Below are 22,697 nucleotides of genomic sequence, written 5' to 3' on the forward strand. Positions count from 1 at the left end.
GACCAACTAAAGGGCGGCCGCGCGTCGGGGACCAACTAAAGGGCGGCGCGTCGGGGACCAACTAAAGGGCGGCGCGTCGGGGACCAACTAAAGGGCGGCGGCCGCGCGTCGGGGACCAACTAAAGGGCGGCGGCCGCGCGTCGGGGACCAACTAAAGGGCGGCGGCCGCGCGTCGGGGACCAACTAAAGGGCGGCCGCGCGTCGGGGACCAACTAAAGGGCGGCCGCGCGTCGGGGACCAACTAAAGGGCGGCGCGTCGGGGACCAACTAAAGGGCGGCGCGTCGGGGACCAACTAAAGGGCGGCGGCCGCGCGTCGGGGACCAACTAAAGGGCGGCGGCCGCGCGTCGGGGACCAACTAAAGGGCGGCGGCCGCGCGTCGGGGACCAACTAAAGGGCGGCCGCGCGTCGGGGACCAACTAAAGGGCGGCCGCGCGTCGGGGACCAACTAAAGGGCGGCCGCGCGTCGGGGACCAACTAAAGGGCGGCCGCGCGTCGGGGACCAACTAAAGGGCGGCCGCGCGTCGGGGACCAACTAAAGGGCGGCCGCGCGTCGGGGACCAACTAAAGGGCGGCGCGTCGGGGACCAACTAAAGGGCGGCGCGTCGGGGACCAACTAAAGGGCGGCGGCCGCGCGTCGGGGACCAACTAAAGGGCGGCGGCCGCGCGTCGGGGACCAACTAAAGGGCGGCGGCCGCGCGTCGGGGACCAACTAAAGGGCGGCGGCCGCGCGTCGGGGACCAACTAAAGGGCGGCCGCGCGTCGGGGACCAACTAAAGGGCGGCGTGTCGGGGACCAACTAAAGGGAGGCGTGTCGGGGACCAACTAAAGGGCGGCGACCAAACAAAGACGTCGCCGACGATAAGTAACCAAACAAAGACGTCGCCGACGATAAGTAACCAAACAAAGACGTCGCCGACCATAAGTAACCAAACAAAGACGTCGCCGACCATAAGTAACCAAACAAAGACGTCGCCGACGATAAGTAACCAAACAAAGACGTCGCCGACGATAAGTAACCAAACAAAGACGTCGCCGACGATAAGTAACCAAACAAAGACGTCGCCGACGATAAGTAACCAAACAAAGACGTCGCCGACGATAAGTAACCAAACAAAGACGTCGCCGACGATAAGTAACCAAACAAAGACGTCGCCGACGATAAGTAACCAAACAAAGACGTCGCCGACGATAAGTAACCAAACAAAGACGTCGCCGACGATAAGTAACCAAACAAAGACGTCGCCGACGATAAGAAACCAAACAAAGCCGGCGCTTGTAAAAAAAGACTTCCACACCACAGCCTGCTGAATTTACAAGAACTGCTGTCATTTTGGCACAAATGGAAATGTGGCCCTGACTCGCCCATGGATTGATGTTTCAGCATCGTCTCAAAGAAGAATTTGGCGTTCGACTACCGACGAGCGCCATGCACACGCAGTTACAAGTCTGATAGACTTAACGGGAGGTGGACGAGCACTGTAGTAGTATGGATGAAGCCTGAGCTGGAATGTGAAGCTAACTGAAGCTAGCTAGCTTGCTTCGTAGCAGAACCCTCAGATCTGCGACCAGGCTATGACCGTAGTAAGTATTGATATAAGGGATGACTCACCCAGGGTCTTGATTTCTACTGGCTGACAGCCGTTGAGCTCCGTCATGCCCTGCACCTCGGTGAAGGTCACAAAGTCTCCGCTCTCAAACCCGTGGCGAGCCTCGTCTAGACACGTCACCACGCCTGACGCGTCCTACACACACACACAGTGACACGAGAGATTGAGATGACACAAATAGGCACAAACTGTCCCCTACAAAGACAGAGGAACTACTGTGAAGCAGGTATGAGATCGGCACAACATAGAATACCTAGATGAGTGGTAATCAGATAGGAGTACACCACCAACCAGATATGATCCATCTCGTAGGACAGCAACCTGGGTGATGACAGCACTCAGGGTCTATCTAGTAGGACACCAACCTGGGTGAAGACAGACCCTACTCCCTGAGTGCTATCTCGTAGGATACCAACCTGGGTGATGACAGCACTCAGGGAGTAGGGTCTATCTAGTAGGATACCATCCTGGGTGATGACAGCACTCAGGGTCTATCTAGTAGGACACCAACCTGGGTGATGACAGCACTCAGGGTCTATCTAGTAGGATACCAACCTGGGTGATGACAGCACTCAGGGTCTATCTAGTAGGATACCAACCTGGGTGATGACAGCACTCAGGGTCTATCTAGTAGGATACCAACCTGGGTGATGACAGCACTCAGGGAGTAGGGTCTATCTAGTAGGATACCAACCTGGGTGATGACAACACTCAGGGAGTAGGGTCTATCTAGTAGGATACCATCCTGGGTGATGACAGCACTCAGGGTCTATGTAGTAGGACACCAACCTGGGTGATGACAGCACTCAGGGAGTAGGGTCTATCTAGTAGGATACCAACCTGGGTGATGACAGCACTCAGGGTCTATCTAGTAGGACACCAACCTGGGTGATGACAGCACTCAGGGTCTATCTAGTAGGACACCAACCTGGGTGATGACAGCACTCAGGGAGTAGGGTCTATCTAGTAGGATACCAACCTGGGTGATGACAACACTCAGGGTCTATGTAGTAGGATACCAACCTGGGTGATGACAGCACTCAGGGTCTATGTAGTAGGACACCAACCTGGGTGATGACAGCACTCAGGGTCTATCTAGTAGGATACCAACCTGGGTGATGACAGCACTCAGGGAGTAGGGTCTATCTAGTAGGATACCAACCTGGGTGATGACAGCACTCAGGGTCTATGTAGTAGGACACCAACCTGGGTGATGACAGCACTCAGGGTCTATGTAGTAGGACACCAACCTGGGTGATGACAGCACTCAGGGAGTAGGGTCTAGGATCACCCAGGTTGGTGGTTGTTAGTTCTAAAAGATGATCTTATATTACATACTATATCTGGGTTTTACTTGTTTAAGTTTACCTTTTTTTATTTACCAACCCTAAAAAAATGACCACAAATCAAATGAAAAGTGGCGAATGCGGTTTAGCAGCGGCGGGGTTCCAAACACATCTCGTGGTGGACCAACTTAACGGTCCAATCAGATCTTAGTCTAAGGATCTAGGGCGTAGGCTCTAGGGCGTAGGCTCTAAGGCGTAGTAGGGTACTAACCTTAGTGATCATGGAGATCATGGCAGAGAGAGGCTGCTCTCCGTTGGTATCGATCACCACCATCTCCTCTCCGAAGTCACAGAAGAGCTGTCCGAAGAGTCCCCGTGTGTCAGCGATCACCAGCTTGATGCCGTTACTGTGACAGAAGTCTCCGACACGTTGCTGCTCCTCTAGAGGAGAGTTGGTCAGGACTACAACCTACGAACACAGAGCCGTGTTATCAGACACACGTCGGAGTATACTACAGTAAGGAACTAATGATTACGCCCCTGCTCTCTCTCGTCGCTAACGATGACAGTGTGTGGGTTCAGTCTTCAATCTGTCGCGTGTAGAATATCCTAGTCATTGGTGACAGGCCCTGCTTTTCTGAAGTCGCAAGATATTGAAAGCCAAGAAATTGTTAGATGCAGCTTTTGATTGCCGATTGATAGGCCTAGCGCTTGGTTCTTCCTGTCTGCCTGGTGGCCGACCTGCCTACACCGTTCCCCTCCCCTCGCTCTCAGACCCTCGCTATGAAGGATGTGTTTGAGTTCTTGCAAGTAACGAACACTGTCCTCCCGTTTAAAAAAAAATACTGAATCTTAGGAGTTGATTCTTAGCGGATTCGAATCTTGCCACGCGGAAACGTCGTCGCGGCTCTTCCCCGCCACGCGGAAACGTCGTCGCGGCTCTTCCCCGCCACGCGGAAACGTCGTCGCGGCTCTTCCCCGCCACGCGGAAACGTCGTCGCGGCTCTTCCCCGCCACGCGGAAACGTCGTCGCGGCTCTTCCCCGCCACGCGGAAACGTCGTCGCGGCTCTTCCCGGCCACGCGGAAACGTCGTCGCGGCTCTTCCCCGCCACGCGGAAACGTCGTCGCGGCTCTTCCCCGCCACGCGGAAACGTCGTCGCGGCTCTTCCCCGCCACGCGGAAACGTCGTCGCGGCTCTTCCCCGCCACGCGGAAACGTCGTCGCGGCTCTTCCCCGCCACGCGGAAACGTCGTCGCGGCTCTTCCCCGCCACGCGGAAACGTCGTCGCGGCTCTTCCCCGCCACGCGGAAACGTCGTCGCGGCTCTTCCCCGCCACGCGGAAACGTCGTCGCGGCTCTTCCCCGCCACGCGGAAACGTCGTCGCGGCTCTTCCCCGCCACGCGGAAACGTCGTCGCGGCTCTTCCCCGCCACGCGGAAACGTCGTCGCGGCTCTTCCCCGCCACGCGGAAACGTCGTCGCGGCTCTTCCCCGCCACGCGGAAACGTCGTCGCGGCTCTTCCCCGCCACGCGGAAACGTCGTCGCGGCTCTTCCCCGCCACGCGGAAACGTCGTCGCGGCTCTTCCCCGCCACGCGGAAACGTCGTCGCGGCTCTTCCCGGCCACGCGGAAACGTCGTCGCGGCTCTTCCCCGCCACGCGGAAACGTCGTCGCGGCTCTTCACCGCCACGCGGAAACGTCGTCGCGGCTCTTCCCCGCCACGCGGAAACGTCGTCGCGACTCTTCCCCGCCACGCGGAAACGTCGTCGCGGCTCTTCACCGCCACGCGGAAACGTCGTCGCGGCTCTTCCCCGCCACGCGGAAACGTCGTCGCGGCTCTTCCCCGCCACGCGGAAACGTCGTCGCGGCTCTTCACCGCCACGCGGAAACGTCGTCACGACTCTTCACCGCTGCGGAAACGTCGTTACGACTCTTCACCGCTACGTCAACGTCGTTACGACTCTTCACCGCTACGTTAACAGTTGGACAAACGGCAGAGAAAGGCAAGCGACAGCAGTGAAGTCCTGTACAGCAACACTTTGAGACGTTAAATGAGAAGGAAATGCACTTTGTGAGTTGAGTAGTACAGGTCAGTAATGTGCATTGTGAATTCACGTGGAATTGTATCTCTATTTGTGTTTTTTGTGACTGCTATCTTTGGCTGGAAAAACGTCTGTGCTTACTCTGTGGCTTGGTGGTGACCTATCAATCATTTGTGGCGCTTTCGCTGAAAAGCATATTTGAAAATCGGACACTTTGGTGGGATTAACAACAAGATTACCTTTAAAATAAGACACATGTATGGCTGAGGAATTTTAATTATGAGATTTCTGTTGTTTTGAATTTGACGCCTTGCACTTTCACTGGCTGTTGTCATATCATCCCGTTACCGGGATTGCAGCCATAAGACGTTAACTAGGTAAGGGGGTTGATGGGTAATGTAGTTTTACCTGGAACTGAGTCAGGTAATGGTCGATGAGGGCTCCAGTGTAGGCTACTACAGGTACATAGCTGTTGAGTTCAGCCAGGCGAGTCCGAGACACCTCAGCCCTGTTCTTCCCCAGGTCCTCCTCACGCAGGTAGAACTGGAGACAGGAGAGAGAGAAGGTTAATATAGAGATGGGTCCTCCTCACGCAGGTAGAACTGGAGACAGGAGAGAGAGAACGTTAATATAGAGATGGGTCCTCCTCACGCAGGTAGAACTGGAGACAGGAGAGAGAGAAGGTTAATATAGAGATGGGTCCTCCTCACGCAGGTAGAACTGGAGACAGGAGAGAGAGAAGGTTAATATAGAGAGATGGGTCCTCCTCACGCAGGTAGAACTGGAGACAGGAGAGAGAGAACGTTAATATAGAGAGATGGGTCCTCCTCACGCAGGTAGAACTGGAGACAGGAGAGAGAGAAGGTTAATATAGAGATGGGTCCTCCTCACGCAGGTAGAACTGGAGACAGGAGAGAGAGAAGGTTAATATAGAGAGATGGGTCCTCCTCACGCAGGTAGAACTGGAGACAGGAGAGAGAGAACGTTAATATAGAGAGATGGGTCCTCCTCACGCAGGTAGAACTGGAGACAGGAGAGAGAGAAGGTTAATATAGAGAGATGCGTCCTCCTCACGCAGGTAGAACTAGAGACAGGAGAGAGAGAAGGTTAATATAGAGAGATGGGTCCTCCTCACGCAGGTAGAACTGGAGACAGGAGAGAGAACGTTAATATAGAGAGATGGGTCCTCCTCACGCAGGTAGAACTGGAGACAGGAGAGAGAACGTTAATATAGAGAGATGGGTCCTCCTCACGCAGGTAGAACTGGAGACAGGAGAGAGAGAAGGTTAATATAGAGAGATGGGTCCTTCTCACGCAGGTAGAACTGGAGACAGGAGAGAGAGAAGGTTAATATAGAGAGATGGGTCCTTCTCACGCAGGTAGAACTGGAGACAGGAGAGAGAACGTTAATATAGAGAGATGGGTCCTCCTCACGCAGGTAGAACTGGAGACAGGAGAGAGAGAACGTTAATATAGAGATGGGTCCTCCTCACGCAGGTAGAACTGGAGACAGGAGAGAGAGAAGGTTAATATAGAGAGATGGGTCCTCCTCACGCAGGTAGAACTGGAGACAGGAGAGAGAGAAGGTTAATATAGAGAGATGGGTCCTCCTCACGCAGGTAGAACTGGAGACAGGAGAGAGAGAAGGTTAATATAGAGAGATGGGTCCTCCTCACGCAGGTAGAACTGGAGACAGGAGAGAGAGAACGTTAATATAGAGAGATGGGTCCTCCTCACGCAGGTAGAACTGGAGACAGGAGAGAGAGAACGTTAATATAGAGAGATGGGTCCTCCTCACGCAGGTAGAACTGGAGACAGGAGAGAGAGAAGGTTAATATAGAGATGGGTCCTCACGCAGGTTGAACCACTCAATATGTTCCACATTGTGCTGTGTTACAGCCTGAATTTTAAAAATGCATTAAATACATTTTATTCTCAACTATCTACACACAATACACCATAATGACAATGTTAAAGCACTTAAGAAATGTTTTGGAACAGCAGAACGAGAGGAGAGAGAGGGCGCAGAACGAGAGGAGAGAGAGGGCGCAGAACGAGAGAGGGCGCAGAACGAGAGAGGGCGCAGAACGAGAGAGGGCGCAGAACGAGAGAGGGCGCAGAACGAGAGGAGAGAGAGAGAGAGAGAGAGAGAGGGCGCAGAACGAGAGGAGAGAGAGAGAGAGAGAGAGAGAGGGCGCAGAACGAGAGGAGAGAGAGAGAGAGAGAGAGAGAGGGCGCAGAACGAGAGGAGAGAGAGAGAGAGAGAGAGAGAGGGCGCAGAACGAGAGGAGAGAGAGAGAGAGAGAGAGAGAGGGCGCAGAACGAGAGGAGAGAGAGAGAGAGAGAGAGAGAGGGCGCAGAACGAGAGGAGAGAGAGAGAGAGAGAGAGAGAGGACGCAGAACGAGAGGAGAGAGAGAGAGAGAGAGAGAGAGGGCGCAGAACGAGAGGAGAGAGAGAGAGAGAGAGAGAGAGGGCGCAGAACGAGAGGAGAGAGAGAGAGAGAGAGAGAGAGGGCGCAGAACGAGAGGAGAGAGAGAGAGAGAGAGAGAGAGAGAGGGCGCAGAACGAGAGGAGAGAGAGAGAGAGAGAGAGAGAGAGAGGGCGCAGAACGAGAGGAGAGAGAGAGAGAGAGAGAGAGAGAGAGAGGGCGCAGAACGAGAGGAGAGAGAGAGAGAGAGAGAGAGAGAGAGAGGGCGCAGAACGAGAGGAGAGAGAGAGAGAGAGAGAGAGAGAGAGAGGGCGCAGAACGAGAGGAGAGAGAGAGAGAGAGAGAGAGAGAGAGAGGGCGCAGAACGAGAGGAGAGAGAGAGAGAGAGAGAGAGAGAGAGAGGGCGCAGAACGAGAGGAGAGAGAGAGAGAGAGAGAGAGAGAGAGAGGGCGCAGAACGAGAGGAGAGAGAGAGAGAGAGAGAGAGAGAGAGAGGGCGCAGAACGAGAGGAGAGAGAGAGAGAGAGAGAGAGAGAGAGGGCGCAGAACGAGAGGAGAGAGAGAGAGAGAGAGAGAGAGAGAGGGCGCAGAACGAGAGGAGAGAGAGAGAGAGAGAGAGAGAGAGAGGGCGCAGAACGAGAGGAGAGAGAGAGAGAGAGAGAGAGAGAGAGGGCGCAGAACGAGAGGAGAGAGAGAGAGAGAGAGAGAGAGAGAGGGCGCAGAACGAGAGGAGAGAGAGAGAGAGAGAGAGAGAGGGCGCAGAACGAGAGGAGAGAGAGAGAGAGAGAGAGAGAGGGCGCAGAACGAGAGGAGAGAGAGAGAGAGAGAGAGAGAGGGCGCAGAACGAGAGGAGAGAGAGAGAGAGAGAGAGAGAGGGCGCAGAACGAGAGGAGAGAGAGAGAGAGAGAGGGCGCAGAACGAGAGGAGAGAGAGAGAGAGAGAGAGAGAGGGCGCAGAACGAGAGGAGAGAGAGAGAGAGAGAGAGAGAGGGCGCAGAACGAGAGGAGAGAGAGAGAGAGAGAGAGAGAGGGCGCAGAACGAGAGGAGAGAGAGAGAGAGAGAGAGAGAGGGCGCAGAACGAGAGGAGAGAGAGAGAGAGAGAGAGAGAGGGCGCAGAACGAGAGGAGAGAGAGAGAGAGAGAGAGAGGGCGCAGAACGAGAGGAGAGAGAGAGAGAGAGAGAGAGGGCGCAGAACGAGAGGAGAGAGAGAGAGAGAGAGAGAGGACGCAGAACGAGAGGAGAGAGAGAGAGAGAGAGAGAGGACGCAGAACGAGAGGAGAGAGAGAGAGAGAGAGAGAGAGGACGCAGAACGAGAGGAGAGAGAGAGAGAGAGAGAGAGAGGACGCAGAACGAGAGGAGAGAGAGAGAGAGAGAGAGAGAGGACGCAGAACGAGAGGAGAGAGAGAGAGAGAGAGAGAGAGGACGCAGAACGAGAGGAGAGAGAGAGAGAGAGAGAGAGAGGACGCAGAACGAGAGGAGAGAGAGAGAGAGAGAGAGAGAGGACGCAGAACGAGAGGAGAGAGAGAGAGAGAGAGAGAGAGGACGCAGAACGAGAGGAGAGAGAGAGAGAGAGAGAGAGAGGACGCAGAACGAGAGGAGAGAGAGAGAGAGAGAGAGAGAGGACGCAGAACGAGAGGAGAGAGAGAGAGAGAGAGAGAGAGGACGCAGAACGAGAGGAGAGAGAGAGAGAGAGAGAGAGAGGACGCAGAACGAGAGGAGAGAGAGAGAGAGAGAGAGAGAGGACGCAGAACGAGAGGAGAGAGAGAGAGAGAGAGAGAGGACGCAGAACGAGAGGAGAGAGAGAGAGAGAGAGAGAGGACGCAGAACGAGAGGAGAGAGAGAGAGAGAGAGAGAGGACGCAGAACGAGAGGAGAGAGAGAGAGAGAGAGAGAGGACGCAGAACGAGAGGAGAGAGAGAGAGAGAGAGAGAGGACGCAGAACGAGAGGAGAGAGAGAGAGAGAGAGAGAGGACGCAGAACGAGAGGAGAGAGAGAGAGAGAGAGAGAGAGGACGCAGAACGAGAGGAGAGAGAGAGAGAGAGAGAGAGAGGACGCAGAACGAGAGGAGAGAGAGAGAGAGAGAGAGAGGACGCAGAACGAGAGGAGAGAGAGAGAGAGAGAGAGAGGACGCAGAACGAGAGGAGAGAGAGAGAGAGAGAGAGAGGACGCAGAACGAGAGGAGAGAGAGAGAGAGAGAGAGGACGCAGAACGAGAGGAGAGAGAGAGAGAGAGAGAGGACGCAGAACGAGAGGAGAGAGAGAGAGAGAGAGAGGACGCAGAACGAGAGGAGAGAGAGAGAGAGAGAGAGGACGCAGAACGAGAGGAGAGAGAGAGAGAGAGAGAGGACGCAGAACGAGAGGAGAGAGAGAGAGAGAGAGAGGACGCAGAACGAGAGGAGAGAGAGAGAGAGAGAGAGGACGCAGAACGAGAGGAGAGAGAGAGAGAGAGAGAGGACGCAGAACGAGAGGAGAGAGAGAGAGAGAGAGAGGACGCAGAACGAGAGGAGAGAGAGAGAGAGAGAGAGGACGCAGAACGAGAGGAGAGAGAGAGAGAGAGAGAGGACGCAGAACGAGAGGAGAGAGAGAGAGAGAGAGAGGACGCAGAACGAGAGGAGAGAGAAGAGAGAGAGAGGACGCAGAACGAGAGGAGAGAGAGAGAGAGAGAGAGGACGCAGAACGAGAGGAGAGAGAGAGAGAGAGAGAGGACGCAGAACGAGAGGAGAGAGAGAGAGAGAGAGGACGCAGAACGAGAGGAGAGAGAGAGAGAGAGAGGACGCAGAACGAGAGGAGAGAGAGAGAGAGAGAGGACGCAGAACGAGAGGAGAGAGAGAGAGAGAGAGGACGCAGAACGAGAGGAGAGAGAGAGAGAGAGAGGACGCAGAACGAGAGGAGAGAGAGAGAGAGAGAGGACGCAGAACGAGAGGAGAGAGAGAGAGAGAGAGGACGCAGAACGAGAGGAGAGAGAGAGAGAGAGAGGACGCAGAACGAGAGGAGAGAGAGAGAGAGAGAGGACGCAGAACGAGAGGAGAGAGAGAGAGAGAGAGAGAGGACGCAGAACGAGAGGAGAGAGAGAGAGAGAGAGGACGCAGAACGAGAGGAGAGAGAGAGAGAGAGAGGACGCAGAACGAGAGGAGAGAGAGAGAGAGAGAGGACGCAGAACGAGAGGAGAGAGAGAGAGAGAGAGAGGACGCAGAACGAGAGGAGAGAGAGAGAGAGAGAGAGGACGCAGAACGAGAGGAGAGAGAGAGAGAGAGAGAGGACGCAGAACGAGAGGAGAGAGAGAGAGAGAGAGAGGACGCAGAACGAGAGGAGAGAGAGAGAGAGAGAGGACGCAGAACGAGAGGAGAGAGAGAGAGAGAGAGGACGCAGAACGAGAGGAGAGAGAGAGAGAGGACGCAGAACGAGAGGAGAGAGAGAGAGAGAGGACGCAGAACGAGAGGAGAGAGAGAGAGAGGACGCAGAACGAGAGGAGAGAGAGAGAGAGGACGCAGAACGAGAGGAGAGAGAGAGAGAGGACGCAGAACGAGAGGAGAGAGAGGACGCAGAACGAGAGGAGAGAGAGGACGCAGAACGAGAGGAGAGAGAGGACGCAGAACGAGAGGAGAGAGAGAGAGAGGACGCAGAACGAGAGGAGAGAGAGAGAGAGGACGCAGAACGAGAGGAGAGAGAGAGAGAGGACGCAGAACGAGAGGAGAGAGAGAGAGAGGACGCAGAACGAGAGGAGAGAGAGAGAGAGGACGCAGAACGAGAGGAGAGAGAGAGAGAGGACGCAGAACGAGAGGAGAGAGAGAGAGAGGACGCAGAACGAGAGGAGAGAGAGAGAGAGGACGCAGAACGAGAGGAGAGAGAGAGAGAGGACGCAGAACGAGAGGAGAGAGAGAGAGAGGACGCAGAACGAGAGGAGAGAGAGAGAGAGGACGCAGAACGAGAGGAGAGAGAGAGAGGACGCAGAACGAGAGGAGAGAGAGAGAGGACGCAGAACGAGAGGAGAGAGAGAGAGGACGCAGAACGAGAGGAGAGAGAGAGAGGACGCAGAACGAGAGGAGAGAGAGAGAGGACGCAGAACGAGAGGAGAGAGAGAGGACGCAGAACGAGAGGACCCGTAGTGTACCTGTGAGGAGAGGTCTCTCCATTCAGCCTGTCCCTGGTCGTGCAGGGTAACACTCTTCACTCCTCCCAGGATGACATTCTTAGCGATCTCCACGCCCAGCCCTCTCAGCCCTGAGACCAGGACGTTGGATCTCTGCATGCGCTTCATAGCATCATGGCCCAAAACGTAGCTACGGAGGAGAGCATACAGGCTTTATAACACTACATAACACCTTTATAACACTACGTCAGCCCTCTCAGCCCTGAGACCAGGACGTTGGAGCTCTGCATGCGTTTCATAGCATCATGGCCCAACACGTAGCTACGGAGGAGAGCATACAGGCCAGGGTTTTTCCTGGATCAAAAGGGGGCTTAGGTGGTGGACGTGGCCAGCCTGGCTGATTATTTTGAACAAATTATTGGACCCTATCCTGGTGGTGAAGAGAAATGTTTCCATTTTTAAATACATTTCCTACAATTCTACATATTTTCCCATGTGCATTCAGAAAGTATGTACACCCCTTAGCTGTTTCCACTTTCCGTTGCAAAGTGGGATTAAAATTGATTTGTTTTTTAATAATTTGAAAGCGATCAACACAAAATACTCTGTCAAAGTGTGGGGGGGGGTGATTAAAACATATGCAAAAAACTATTCATGGAAAATAATCAATTAATATATAATCTTGATTATGTTAAATATTCAACCCCATGGGTCATTAGATGTTAGATCATAAATAAGATGTTAGAATCACATTTGTCAGCTGTGAGTGTTTCTGAGTGCGTCTCAAAGCTTTCCGTTTAAAATTCTTTAAGCTCTCAAGCTGGTTGTTGATCATTGCTAGACACACATTTTCTAGTCTTGCCATAGATTAACCAGACGATTCAAGTCAAAACTGTAACACGGCCACTAATGAAGATTCTATGTCATCTTGGTAAGCGACACCAGTGTATATTTGGCCTTGTGTTTTAGGTTATTGTTCCGCTGAAAGGTGGATTTGTCTCCCAGTGTCTGATGGACAGCAGACTGAATAATGGTGTCTGTGAGTGTATTCAGACATCCCGTGGGCCCTACTCGCACCCCACACACACAGGGGCATTCCTCATTCCTCTGCCGTTGTTTCCGCTTCAGAAAGTTGGTTAATATTTGGTCGATTGCACATTAACTCATGATTAAAAAAAAATTGTGAACCAATAACTAAAACGCAACCAATGTAAAAATGTGTTGTCGCATTGCCACCTCAAACGGTCAGACTATTTTGGTGGCAGTATCCAACCCCGTCACACGGCCAACAGGATGTTCTCATGAGTCTTCCCAAGTACCCCAGGTTGAGTGTGTGTTAATGGGCTATAGATCTGGTACTTCCCAAGTACCCCAGGTTGAGTGTGTGTTAATGGGCTATAGATATGGTACTTCCCAAGTACCCCAGGTTGAGTGTGTGTTAATGGGTTATAGATATGGTACTTCCCAAGTACCCCAGGTTGAGTGTGTGTTAATGGGTTATAGATATGGTACTTCCCAAGTACCCCAGGTTGAGTGTGTGTTAATGGGCTATAGATCTGGTACTTCCCAAGTACCCCAGGTTGAGTGTGTGTTAATGGGCTATAGATCTGGTACTTACAGCTGTCTGGAGTACAGGCCTTCGTCGATCTCAGCATCATTGCCATTCTTAGCCATGCCCTGGAGAAAACAACAGGAGTGAGAACCAGTCACACACACATAATTGACTGTCAAGACAGTTCAGTTAAAACAGACAGAGGAGCAGTGTGTGTGTGTGTGTGTGTGTGTGTGTGTGTGTACGTACGTTGGTGGGTGTATGAGACAGTTCAGTTCTGACAGAGTTAGAGGAGGAGCAGTGGGATCCCGTCTTCGTCTCGGAGTCTGACACGCGACGCTTCTTGGACAGCGGCGAGCTGGACATCTGAAAACACACACACACAGCTGAGTATACAGCACACACACACACAGCTGAGTATACAGCACACACACACACAGCTGAGTATACAGCACACACACACACAGCTGAGTATACAGCACACACACACAGCTGAGTATACAGCACACACACACAGCTGAGTATACAGCACACACACACACAGCTGAGTATACAGCACACACACACACAGCTGAGTATACAGCACACACACACACACACACACAGCTGAGTATACAGCACACACACACACACAGCTGAGTATACAGCACACACACACACACACACACACACAGCTGAGTATACAGCACACACACACAGCTGAGTATACAGCACACACACACACAGCTGAGTATACAGCACACACACACACACACACAGCTGAGTATACAGCACACACACACACACACACAGCTGAGTATACAGCACACACACACACACACACAGCTGAGTATACAGCACACACACACACACACACAGCTGAGTATACAGCACACACACACACAGCTGAGTATACAGCACACACACACAGCTGAGTATACAGCACACACACACAGCTGAGTATACAGCACACACACACAGCTGAGTATACAGCACACACACACAGCTGAGTATACAGCACACACACACAGCTGAGTATACAGCACACACACACAGCTGAGTATACAGCACACACACACGGCTGAGTATACAGCACACACACACGGCTGAGTATACAGCACACATAGCTGAGTATACAGCACACAGTGGTCCTAACAGGAGTCTGTACACTAACATGCTGCAGCACTGGACAGTTCCACTGACACAATCTGGCTAATATTTTTTTTAAATAACACTGAAATACTATCCCACCCTCCCTCTCTCCCACCCTCCATCCATCTCTCACTCTCTCCATTTATCCCTCTCTCTCTTCCAACCCCCCTCCCTCCATCTATCCCTTTCTCCCACCCTTCCTCCATCTATCCTGCCCTCCCTCCATCTCTCTCTCCCAACCCCCCTCCCTCCATCTATCCCTCTCTCACTCCCTCCATCTATCCCTCTCTCTCTCACTCCCTCCATCTATCCCTCTCTCTCTCACTCCCTCCATCTATCCCTCTCTCTCTCACTCCCTCCATCTATCCCTCTCTCTCTCACTCCCTCCATCTATCCCTCTCTCTCTCACTCCCTCCATCTATCCCTCTCTCTCTCACTCCCTCCATCTATCCCTCTCTCTCACTCCCTCCATCTATCCCTCTCTCTCTCTCTCCCTCCATCTATCCCTCTCTCTCTCACTCCCTCCATCTATCCCTCTCTCTCTCACTCCCTCCATCTATCCCTCTCTCTCTCACTCCCTCCATCTATCCCTCTCTCTCACTCCCTCCATCTATCCCTCTCTCTCTCACTCCCTCCATCTATCCCTCTCTCTCACTCCCTCCATCTATCCCTCTCTCTCTCACTCCCTCCATCTATCCCTCTCTCTCTCACTCCCTCCATCTATCCCTCTCTCTCTCACTCCCTCCATCTATCCCTCTCTCTCTCACTCCCTCCATCTATCCCTCTCTCTCACTCACTCCAGCTATCCCTCTCTCTCTCACTCCCTCCAGCTATCCCTCTCTCTCTCACTCCCTCCATCTATCCCTCTCTCTCTCACTCCCTCCATCTATCCCTCTCTCTCTCACTCCCTCCATCTATCCCTCTCTCTCTCACTCCCTCCATCTATCCCTCTCTCTCTCACTCCCTCCATCTATCCCTCTCTCTCTCACTCCCTCCATCTATCCCTCTCTCTCTCACTCCCTCCATCTATCCCTCTCTCTCTCACTCCCTCCATCTATCCCTCTCTCTCTCACTCCCTCCATCTATCCCTCTCTCACTCCCTCCATCTATCCCTCTCTCACTCCCTCCATCTATCCCTCTCTCACTCCCTCCATCTATCCCTCTCTCACTCCCTCCATCTATCCCTCTCTCACTCCCTCCATCTATCCCTCTCTCACTCCCTCCATCTATCCCTCTCTCACTCCCTCCATCTATCCCTCTCTCACTCCCTCCATCTATCCCTCTCTCACTCCCTCCATCTATCCCTCTCTCACTCCCTCCATCCCGCCCTCCCTCTACTAGAGGTCATTGAATCCTTCTCATCCAAGGGGGAGAAAGAGATTTCTAGGCGAGCAGCTACACTGGCCTCTAGCCAAACACAATCCGGTAGAACACGGACAAGCCTGGCCCTAGGAAGGGATATGAATAGTGGCATTATCAGTTCCTTTCAGACACAGTGAGAGAGAGTAAGAGCAAGGCGTGTTGTTTATGTTACGGTATTGTTTACTATACTATAGGAAATGGCTGCCCTGACTTTCTGTAAGGCCACACCCCATCTCTGCCTCAAACACTATAAAAACGCTGATTCATTAAACCTTTTACTGCAGTGAACTATAGGGGTGCAACACTTCACAATGCCTCGTGGTTGGGAGCTGTAACCAAGGCCGTTACAGAGCAACAGGATACAAACATAAAACGCTATTTAACTCTAGCATTTCAGGTTATTGATGACAGTGGAGCCATCACACCAGGAAACGAAACCTAAAGAGAATGGTCAAAGTTTGTTTACAAAGAAAATCACAGTCCATTATTATTTCTAGAAGTAGAGACATAATAAAATGTTATAGCTACACATTACAAAACCGGTTGCAGCACATACAAAAACTATACGTCTAAACTATACCGTCTACCGGTAAATAGCTATCAAGTAACGCGCCCATGAGATACCACTCATTCCGGGACAGCGGCAGTAACTTCTAGATTCATGACAACCAGCTAACAAAAATCGTAAATGTTGCATTTGCTGAGGCTGCCTAGCACTGTACTTAGCACATAGAATATGATCACACAAACAACGACTAATAGTTGTCATTCTAGATCAAACTCAACAAATTGAGACAAGAGAGATTCAATCGTCAAAATGTGGACACGGGTAGCTAAATCAACGCCCGTCAATCTAAAGCTAAAAATGAAAATACCACAATGATAGAGCAAAACTCAAGTCTAAAACTCAAGTCATAATATGTGACTTGTTAAACGGTGCTATTTCGGGTGAATATTCACTGGCTAACAACAAAGTAAGCACTTGACCAACGAATCTGTCTAATTGTGAACAAACAAGCTAGCTAGCCCAGACAACAAGGACGTAAAATATTAGCGAACAGCAACAGGTCAAAGCTAAGTCACTTAGGCCGTGTGCCGCTAATCACAAGTGATTTGGCAAGCGGCTCACGGTGGGACTCGGTCGGAACATTATTAACTAACGATCTAGCACTAGACTGCCTCCCTGTCCGTGACCGGAGAACAGCGTTTCAGCCGCTGAACTGCGGCCTAGCACTCCAAGTGCGGAACTGAAGTTATGGCTGTGGTACTAACGTTGGATTTAAATTGTATAAAAGCCTCTCAGTGGCAACGTTAGCTAGCAAACAGAACCTCCGAGGGTAATATATTGGCTATGACTTAAGCACCTGGCATAAAAAAATAAATCGACCTGAAATAACCGTCTGTAGCTACATATGCGAGTGGCTACTATAACGTTAGCTAGGAGAACTAGCTAGCACTCGTGTCCATTGATTTGCCTGCCTTACCAATAATCCTTCTCTGTCCCTTCTCAGTGCAAACCGCTCCTCTAGTGCGGGTCTAAACGTCAATAACAACGATGATTGTAGTTCGATGATTGTAGAAAGGGTGTGCGGGTTGAAAGGTTTCGGGCTATAATGTCGAGTCACTGGACGAGTCCTGTGTAATCGGGTTGCTGTGACTGCAAGACGGTGAACAAAACCAAAATGGCAGGGCGGAGGGGTCGTCACTGGTTACCACAGCCACAAAGTCAGAAACCCCGCCCATTTCTTCCCTTTTCTGTTATTAAAATTTGATTTTAAAAACGTTAGGTTGAAAAAAAATCTGATTTTATTAACAGAAATTGAAGAAATAACCACTCTAACATTAAATTATGACCAAAAAGCAAAATAGTTTGTTTTCAAATGTTAACGATATAGCCAAATTTGACTGTAGCTGTGATAACTAGTGGAAACCGGTGCGGAAAGCGGTTATAAATGCAACAGGAAAGGGTGGCCTCGGTACCCGTTCTTATTATACCTCAGTGCGCAACACGCTCAGTCTCCCACTCCGTCCCTCATTGTCTAGGGCATCCTCAACTCTGTCTAGATCTCATCCACCTGTCAGGGAATGTGCGTGGCTATGTCGTTCCCCAAAATACTGTGTAATGAATGAACTGAAGTAAATAGTCCCCATTTGACTCGGGAAGAGATTTCATTCACACATCTTTACTCTGGACATATGGTCGTAGTAAACCCCACATCGGTGTTGGAGATACCGATAAAAAATAATATTTAAAAAATACTAGTTGGGAGGATGTAGACCATTCATAAACTTGGAAAGATTTGAGTGACAACAGGAATCCAGAGCAACCATTTAAAGGCATATGCCTCTAAATATTTTGTTGTGGTACCTGGAATATTAATTTAGGAGCAGCGGTGCGCCTAGAACAATTTAAGGATTGTAGCTTTTTTTACCTCTCATTTTTCACTGTACTCCTACATTTATTTGTGTACTGAGGCGCACATGTCCTCCTTGTAAAAAAAGGTCAGCTTTGAGCCCTGGACAACACTAGTATAAGGAGCAAAGCTGTGGGCAAAACAAGAGTGGTAAACAGTTAATCATTGAGATAGGCATGCCTTAAATATATTGTGTGCTCGGTCTACCTCGCTTTGAACAACAGATTCACAACTATTCATTTGACTGAGTCAATACACCAAATCATTAATGTCGATAAATCTAATTTTAGAGTTGCATAGTTCAACCTTAGAAAAGCACTGACTGAAATTAATTATTACCTCTTCAATTTAAAACGACAATTTACAAACTGACTCGGACCTTTTCGACTCGTTCAGTAAAAATAACCAATCTTTTGAGTCATTAATGCCCAGAGCGCGCAGGACTCCTATCAACTGAAAAGCGAAGCAGCAACATATGAACAGAGATAAAAAACAAACGCCCATCCACAAAAACGTGGACTGCTTGAAAAACAGTATGTATCTAAACTAGTAGATTGAATGAAGCTAATCGAAATATATTGATTAGAAAGCTGACACATTAAAACAGTATTTTTTTACTCCGCTATGAACATTCAAATGGGATATTTAATTAATGCCCAGAGCACTAATGAAGTTGAATTGACACGGCTCGGAGGAGAGCTGCTGTGGGACTCATTGCGGCCAGCACTAGCAGGTCAAATGAAAAACAAAATTAACGTGTCACTCAGAAAAAATGAATCATGACTGGTCAGTAAAAAAGAGAGTCGTTTAAAAAGAACGACTCGTTTGCGAACTCCACATCACTAATAGGCAGAAGTCGCGGGACTACACAAATGTGTGACAGATGAAGGACTGGAAGTCATCTGATAGGATACAAAAGAGTAAGGAAGTACCGTTAAGACTGTCACTTGAAAGATGCTACCGGCAGGTTGCAGCGCTTGCTACCTAGTATGGGTGCAGGGATGTGCATGAAGGTGAAAGGCCACATCAATGGGTCGAAATTAGTTGATACGGTACTTGATTTTCTACATGCTATTGCAAACAATAGCCGGCTATGGTAGATGGCTCACAAGCCAAGTGAATATGGAAGTACTTAGCCATATTTTAGGGTTATGGGGGTGAGCATCCTTAGTATAATTGTGGCGAATTAATGTTGGGGGAGGGGGTTTTTGGCAAATGACAAAGGCCCAAGTGGGCCGCTTCTTCTCGGGTGCAGAGGGGGCTAGAGAGGCCGTGGCAAAGGGTTCGGATCTCTGTCGCAGCAGAAATTCAAATGGATTCCTTTATGTTAGTGAGACTAATTACCAAAACCTTCTCTTCAAGCGTTAAAAACACATTCATTACACACACCACTTCTGAATGTTCCTGTAACGTTTGCCACGCGAGTTGGTCAATAACGTTAAATAAACGACATGGGTAGCTAACTAGCTGCCCCTGGCTTCATGTTCTAACAAAGCCGACGATGTAGCACAAGCTAGTCAATTTCAATCTTGCTAGCTAGTTAACTGAATCCTTCGTTCCGAGCTGGCTGGCAATGGACTCAAGCTAGCAACGTGCTAGCTAATCTAGCCAACAGTAACGTAGTTTAACGTTGGCTAGCCAGTGGTTTGCTAACGACGTTAGTTATAATAAGTTGGCGAAGTAGTGGACGTTAGCCAGCTCGCTACATACATTAAAACAGGTTATCCAGAAAGGACTGTCGCCATCGCTAAAATTTACATTTATAGTGGTTATTTTGGCTAAGTAACTAACGTCAATTGACCAGTTAACGTTGATACATTTACTTGCGTAGTTAGCAAGTAGCTACCTCTAGCTAACTAAATCAACTGTGGGCAAAATCAAATTCCAACGACATTTTCAGCACCACTGACTGAATCACCAAGTTAGCTAGCATTAGCGACATAGCCAAGTATGCATAACTCACCACATCCGATATTATTCGGGCCTGATCCGTAGTATCAAAATTTAAAAAATCCTTGTCTACGTAAAAAGGCTAACAACAAACGTGACAACTAATCTCAACGATCAAAAGTAGACCAATGTCTGTCAAAGTTGCGAGATCTGAGTGAGTTTTCGCACTGCTGGACTGTTGCCTGGCCGGCTATTCCCATAGACATTAGGGCTATTCCCAGCACCGCTTAGTATTTCTTCAGTTGAAAAGCAGAGCAGCAACATGTGCACGGTAGAATGAACGACCGCTCATATCCAAAACGTGGAGTGTTTGGAAAAAAAAAAACAGTAGGTATCTTAGCTAGTAAATTGAATTAAACTAATTTAAATATATGGATTAGAACACTGACAAATTAAACTATTTTTTCCCCCGATATGAACATTCAAATGGTATTTTTTGTGAAAATGTATTAGAAAATATTTTACCACCCCTACTTTTGGCATACATTAGTCTGGCCCAGAAGTGTCATGACGCAATGACTGCCTGATGGGACATGTAGGCACAAGAAAGACTGGAATTTAGTTGAGACATCTGGCTTGTTTGAGTGGTAAGGCGAGGGAGGCACATCTGCGACACCCGAAAGTCGGGACACTGATGTGGTTTACCAACAGTAATGCTCAATGCAACATAAGTGTGTTTATAATGTCGCAATAAACACCTCTCCAACCAACAATGTCACTCACTCAAACTGAAAATATGTGTACAATCAATTGGTGAGAGAGCCTCGACACATTCATTCGTAAATTTCCACTGTATAGGCCTACATAAATTGTTGCTAAATTGGTTTCCGTTTCGGTTACGTTTGCGTGGGTCAAACAAAAACACTTTACTGATTGGTTGACAACAGAGCCTCCAACAATGCAGGCGATGCTGATGGTGAAGCGCAACTACAGAAACTTGCAGTCAAATCTTCAGGACCTTTGATCACTAAAGTTCATGCACTGAACTAGCAAAGTCGGACATTTTTTATCGGACAAGTCGGACATTTTTTATCCCCATAATGCAACACACTTTGAAAGGACTTGACAAAAGTGATCTGGTCTTGACCAATGATTGGTCCCCCGACTTGACAAAAGTGATTTAGTCTCCTCTGCACCACTGCAAAGCCATAAACTCTACCCATAACTGCAATTTATCTTCTTAACGGTAACTCAACCCCAATTTCAGCTTTTTCCCAGCCCATTCAAAAAAGAAAAATGCAGGTCAGAAGTTGTGGGTGGGGATAGTTCCTCATAAATATTCATTTTGGGGGTGGATAAATGTAGATGTACCTGATCCCAACACTTTCTCACTAAAGCATACATTTTTTTAAAATCTTATAATACATTTTTAAAAAAAAGTTATTTTATATATTTTTGGTTCCTGCATGACCGCCCGTCGAGCATCCCATTGGTTCCTTCATGCTTGTAACACTTTTGACTCTGGGTCAAAAATGGAAATAAAAGTATTGAATTTTCACCCTGCCTGCTGTTTACCGGAGTCCTCTTTTCTAGCTAGCAGAAGCCGCAAGACAGTGTCCTTCGCGCCCGTCTGCCCTCACTGTCTTTAACAGAACTGTGGGAAAACAGTGACCGACAGGCGAAGGACACCGTCTACCGGTCGCCACCGCCACATGCTAGTACAGCAGGCTGGAGCGACACCGTGTGTTAGATAACTAGCTAGCGACACAGTGTGCTAGATAACTAGCTAGCGACACACTGTGTTAGATAACTAGCTAGCGACACCGTGTGGTAGATAACTAGCTAGCGACACAGTGTGTTAGATAACTAGCTAGCGACACCGTGTGTTAGATAACTAACTAGCGACACAGTGTGTTAGATAACTAGCTAGCGACACCGTGTGTTAGATAACTAGCTAGCGACACCGTGTGTTAGATAACTAACTAGCGACACAGTGTGCTAGATAACTAGCTAGCGACACAGTGTGGTAGATAACTAGCTAGCGACACAGTGTGGTAGATAACTAGCTAGCGACACCGTGTGGTAGATAACTAGCTAGCGACACCGTGTGGTAGATAACTAGCTAGCGACACCGTGTGGTAGATAACTAGCTAGCGACACCGTGTGGTAGATAACTAGCTAGCGACACAGTGTGCTACCTTGCTAGTATTCTAGCACACAGTGTAACCCCCGACTGCCACCTGCTGCGTACTGGAGAAAACCACACTGGGTGCGAAGGACACTGTCTACCGGTGTCGCCTGTGTGCTAGTGACACTGTGTGCTAGCTAGCTAGCAGCACACAGTGTTGCCTCCTCTCTGCTATGTATCAGGGCGCTTCTAGGGACTAGCTGGCTAAGCTAGCACTCAGTGTACTTCACTCCCGCTTGCCGAACACCTGCCCTCACCGTCGTTAACAGAAATGCGGGAAAACACTGCCTGAAAGGTGGGGTGAAGGACATTACCCCCACCAATAGGGCGGTACACAATTGGCCCAGCATCGTTCAGGTTAGGGTTTGGCTGGGGTAGGCCGTCATTGTAAATAAGAACTTGTTTTTAACTGACTTGCCTAGTTAAATAAAGGTTAATATATAGAGTCATTATTGCATGTGTAACAGTATAACTTTACGGCGTCCCCTCGCCCCGACACGGGCGCGAACCAGGGACCCTCTGCACACATCAACAACGGTCGCCCACGAAACACGGTCGTTACCCATCGCTCCACAAAGGCCGCGGCCCTTGCAAAGCAAGGGGCAACCCTACTTAAAGTCTCAGAGCAAGTGACGTAACTGATAGAAATGCTACTAGCGCGTACCCGCTAACTAGCTAGCCATTTCACATCCGTTACACATGGAACTC

The 22,697-nt window shown here is 50.1% G+C and overlaps 1 protein-coding gene across 3 annotated transcripts in view; it reads right to left on the reverse strand.

The window, feature by feature from the left end:
• The window catches only part of uba1 (ubiquitin-like modifier activating enzyme 1), a 66,782-nt gene that overhangs the window by 43,189 nt on the left and 896 nt on the right, over positions 1-22,697 (reverse strand). The window contains exons 1-7 of one of the 3 annotated variants that reach the window (XM_055891088.1): positions 19,875-20,108; positions 13,254-13,370; positions 13,071-13,129; positions 11,474-11,642; positions 5,345-5,479; positions 3,167-3,364; positions 1,612-1,744 (exon numbers count right to left, since the gene is read on the reverse strand). In XM_055891088.1, coding sequence (XP_055747063.1) covers positions 1,612-1,744; positions 3,167-3,364; positions 5,345-5,479; positions 11,474-11,642; positions 13,071-13,129; positions 13,254-13,370 — 811 coding nt within the window. In that variant the 5' untranslated portion in view covers positions 19,875-20,108. Of the gene's footprint in view, positions 1-1,611; positions 1,745-3,166; positions 3,365-5,344; positions 5,480-11,473; positions 11,643-13,070; positions 13,130-13,253; positions 13,371-16,981; positions 17,186-19,874; positions 20,109-22,697 lie in introns of those variants that run through there. The other 2 variants (XM_055891089.1, XM_055891090.1) reach the window with 2 other exon arrangements.

This window comes from Salvelinus fontinalis, chromosome 31, assembly GCF_029448725.1.
Source record: "Salvelinus fontinalis isolate EN_2023a chromosome 31, ASM2944872v1, whole genome shotgun sequence".
Taxonomy (NCBI): Eukaryota; Metazoa; Chordata; class Actinopteri; order Salmoniformes; family Salmonidae; genus Salvelinus; species Salvelinus fontinalis.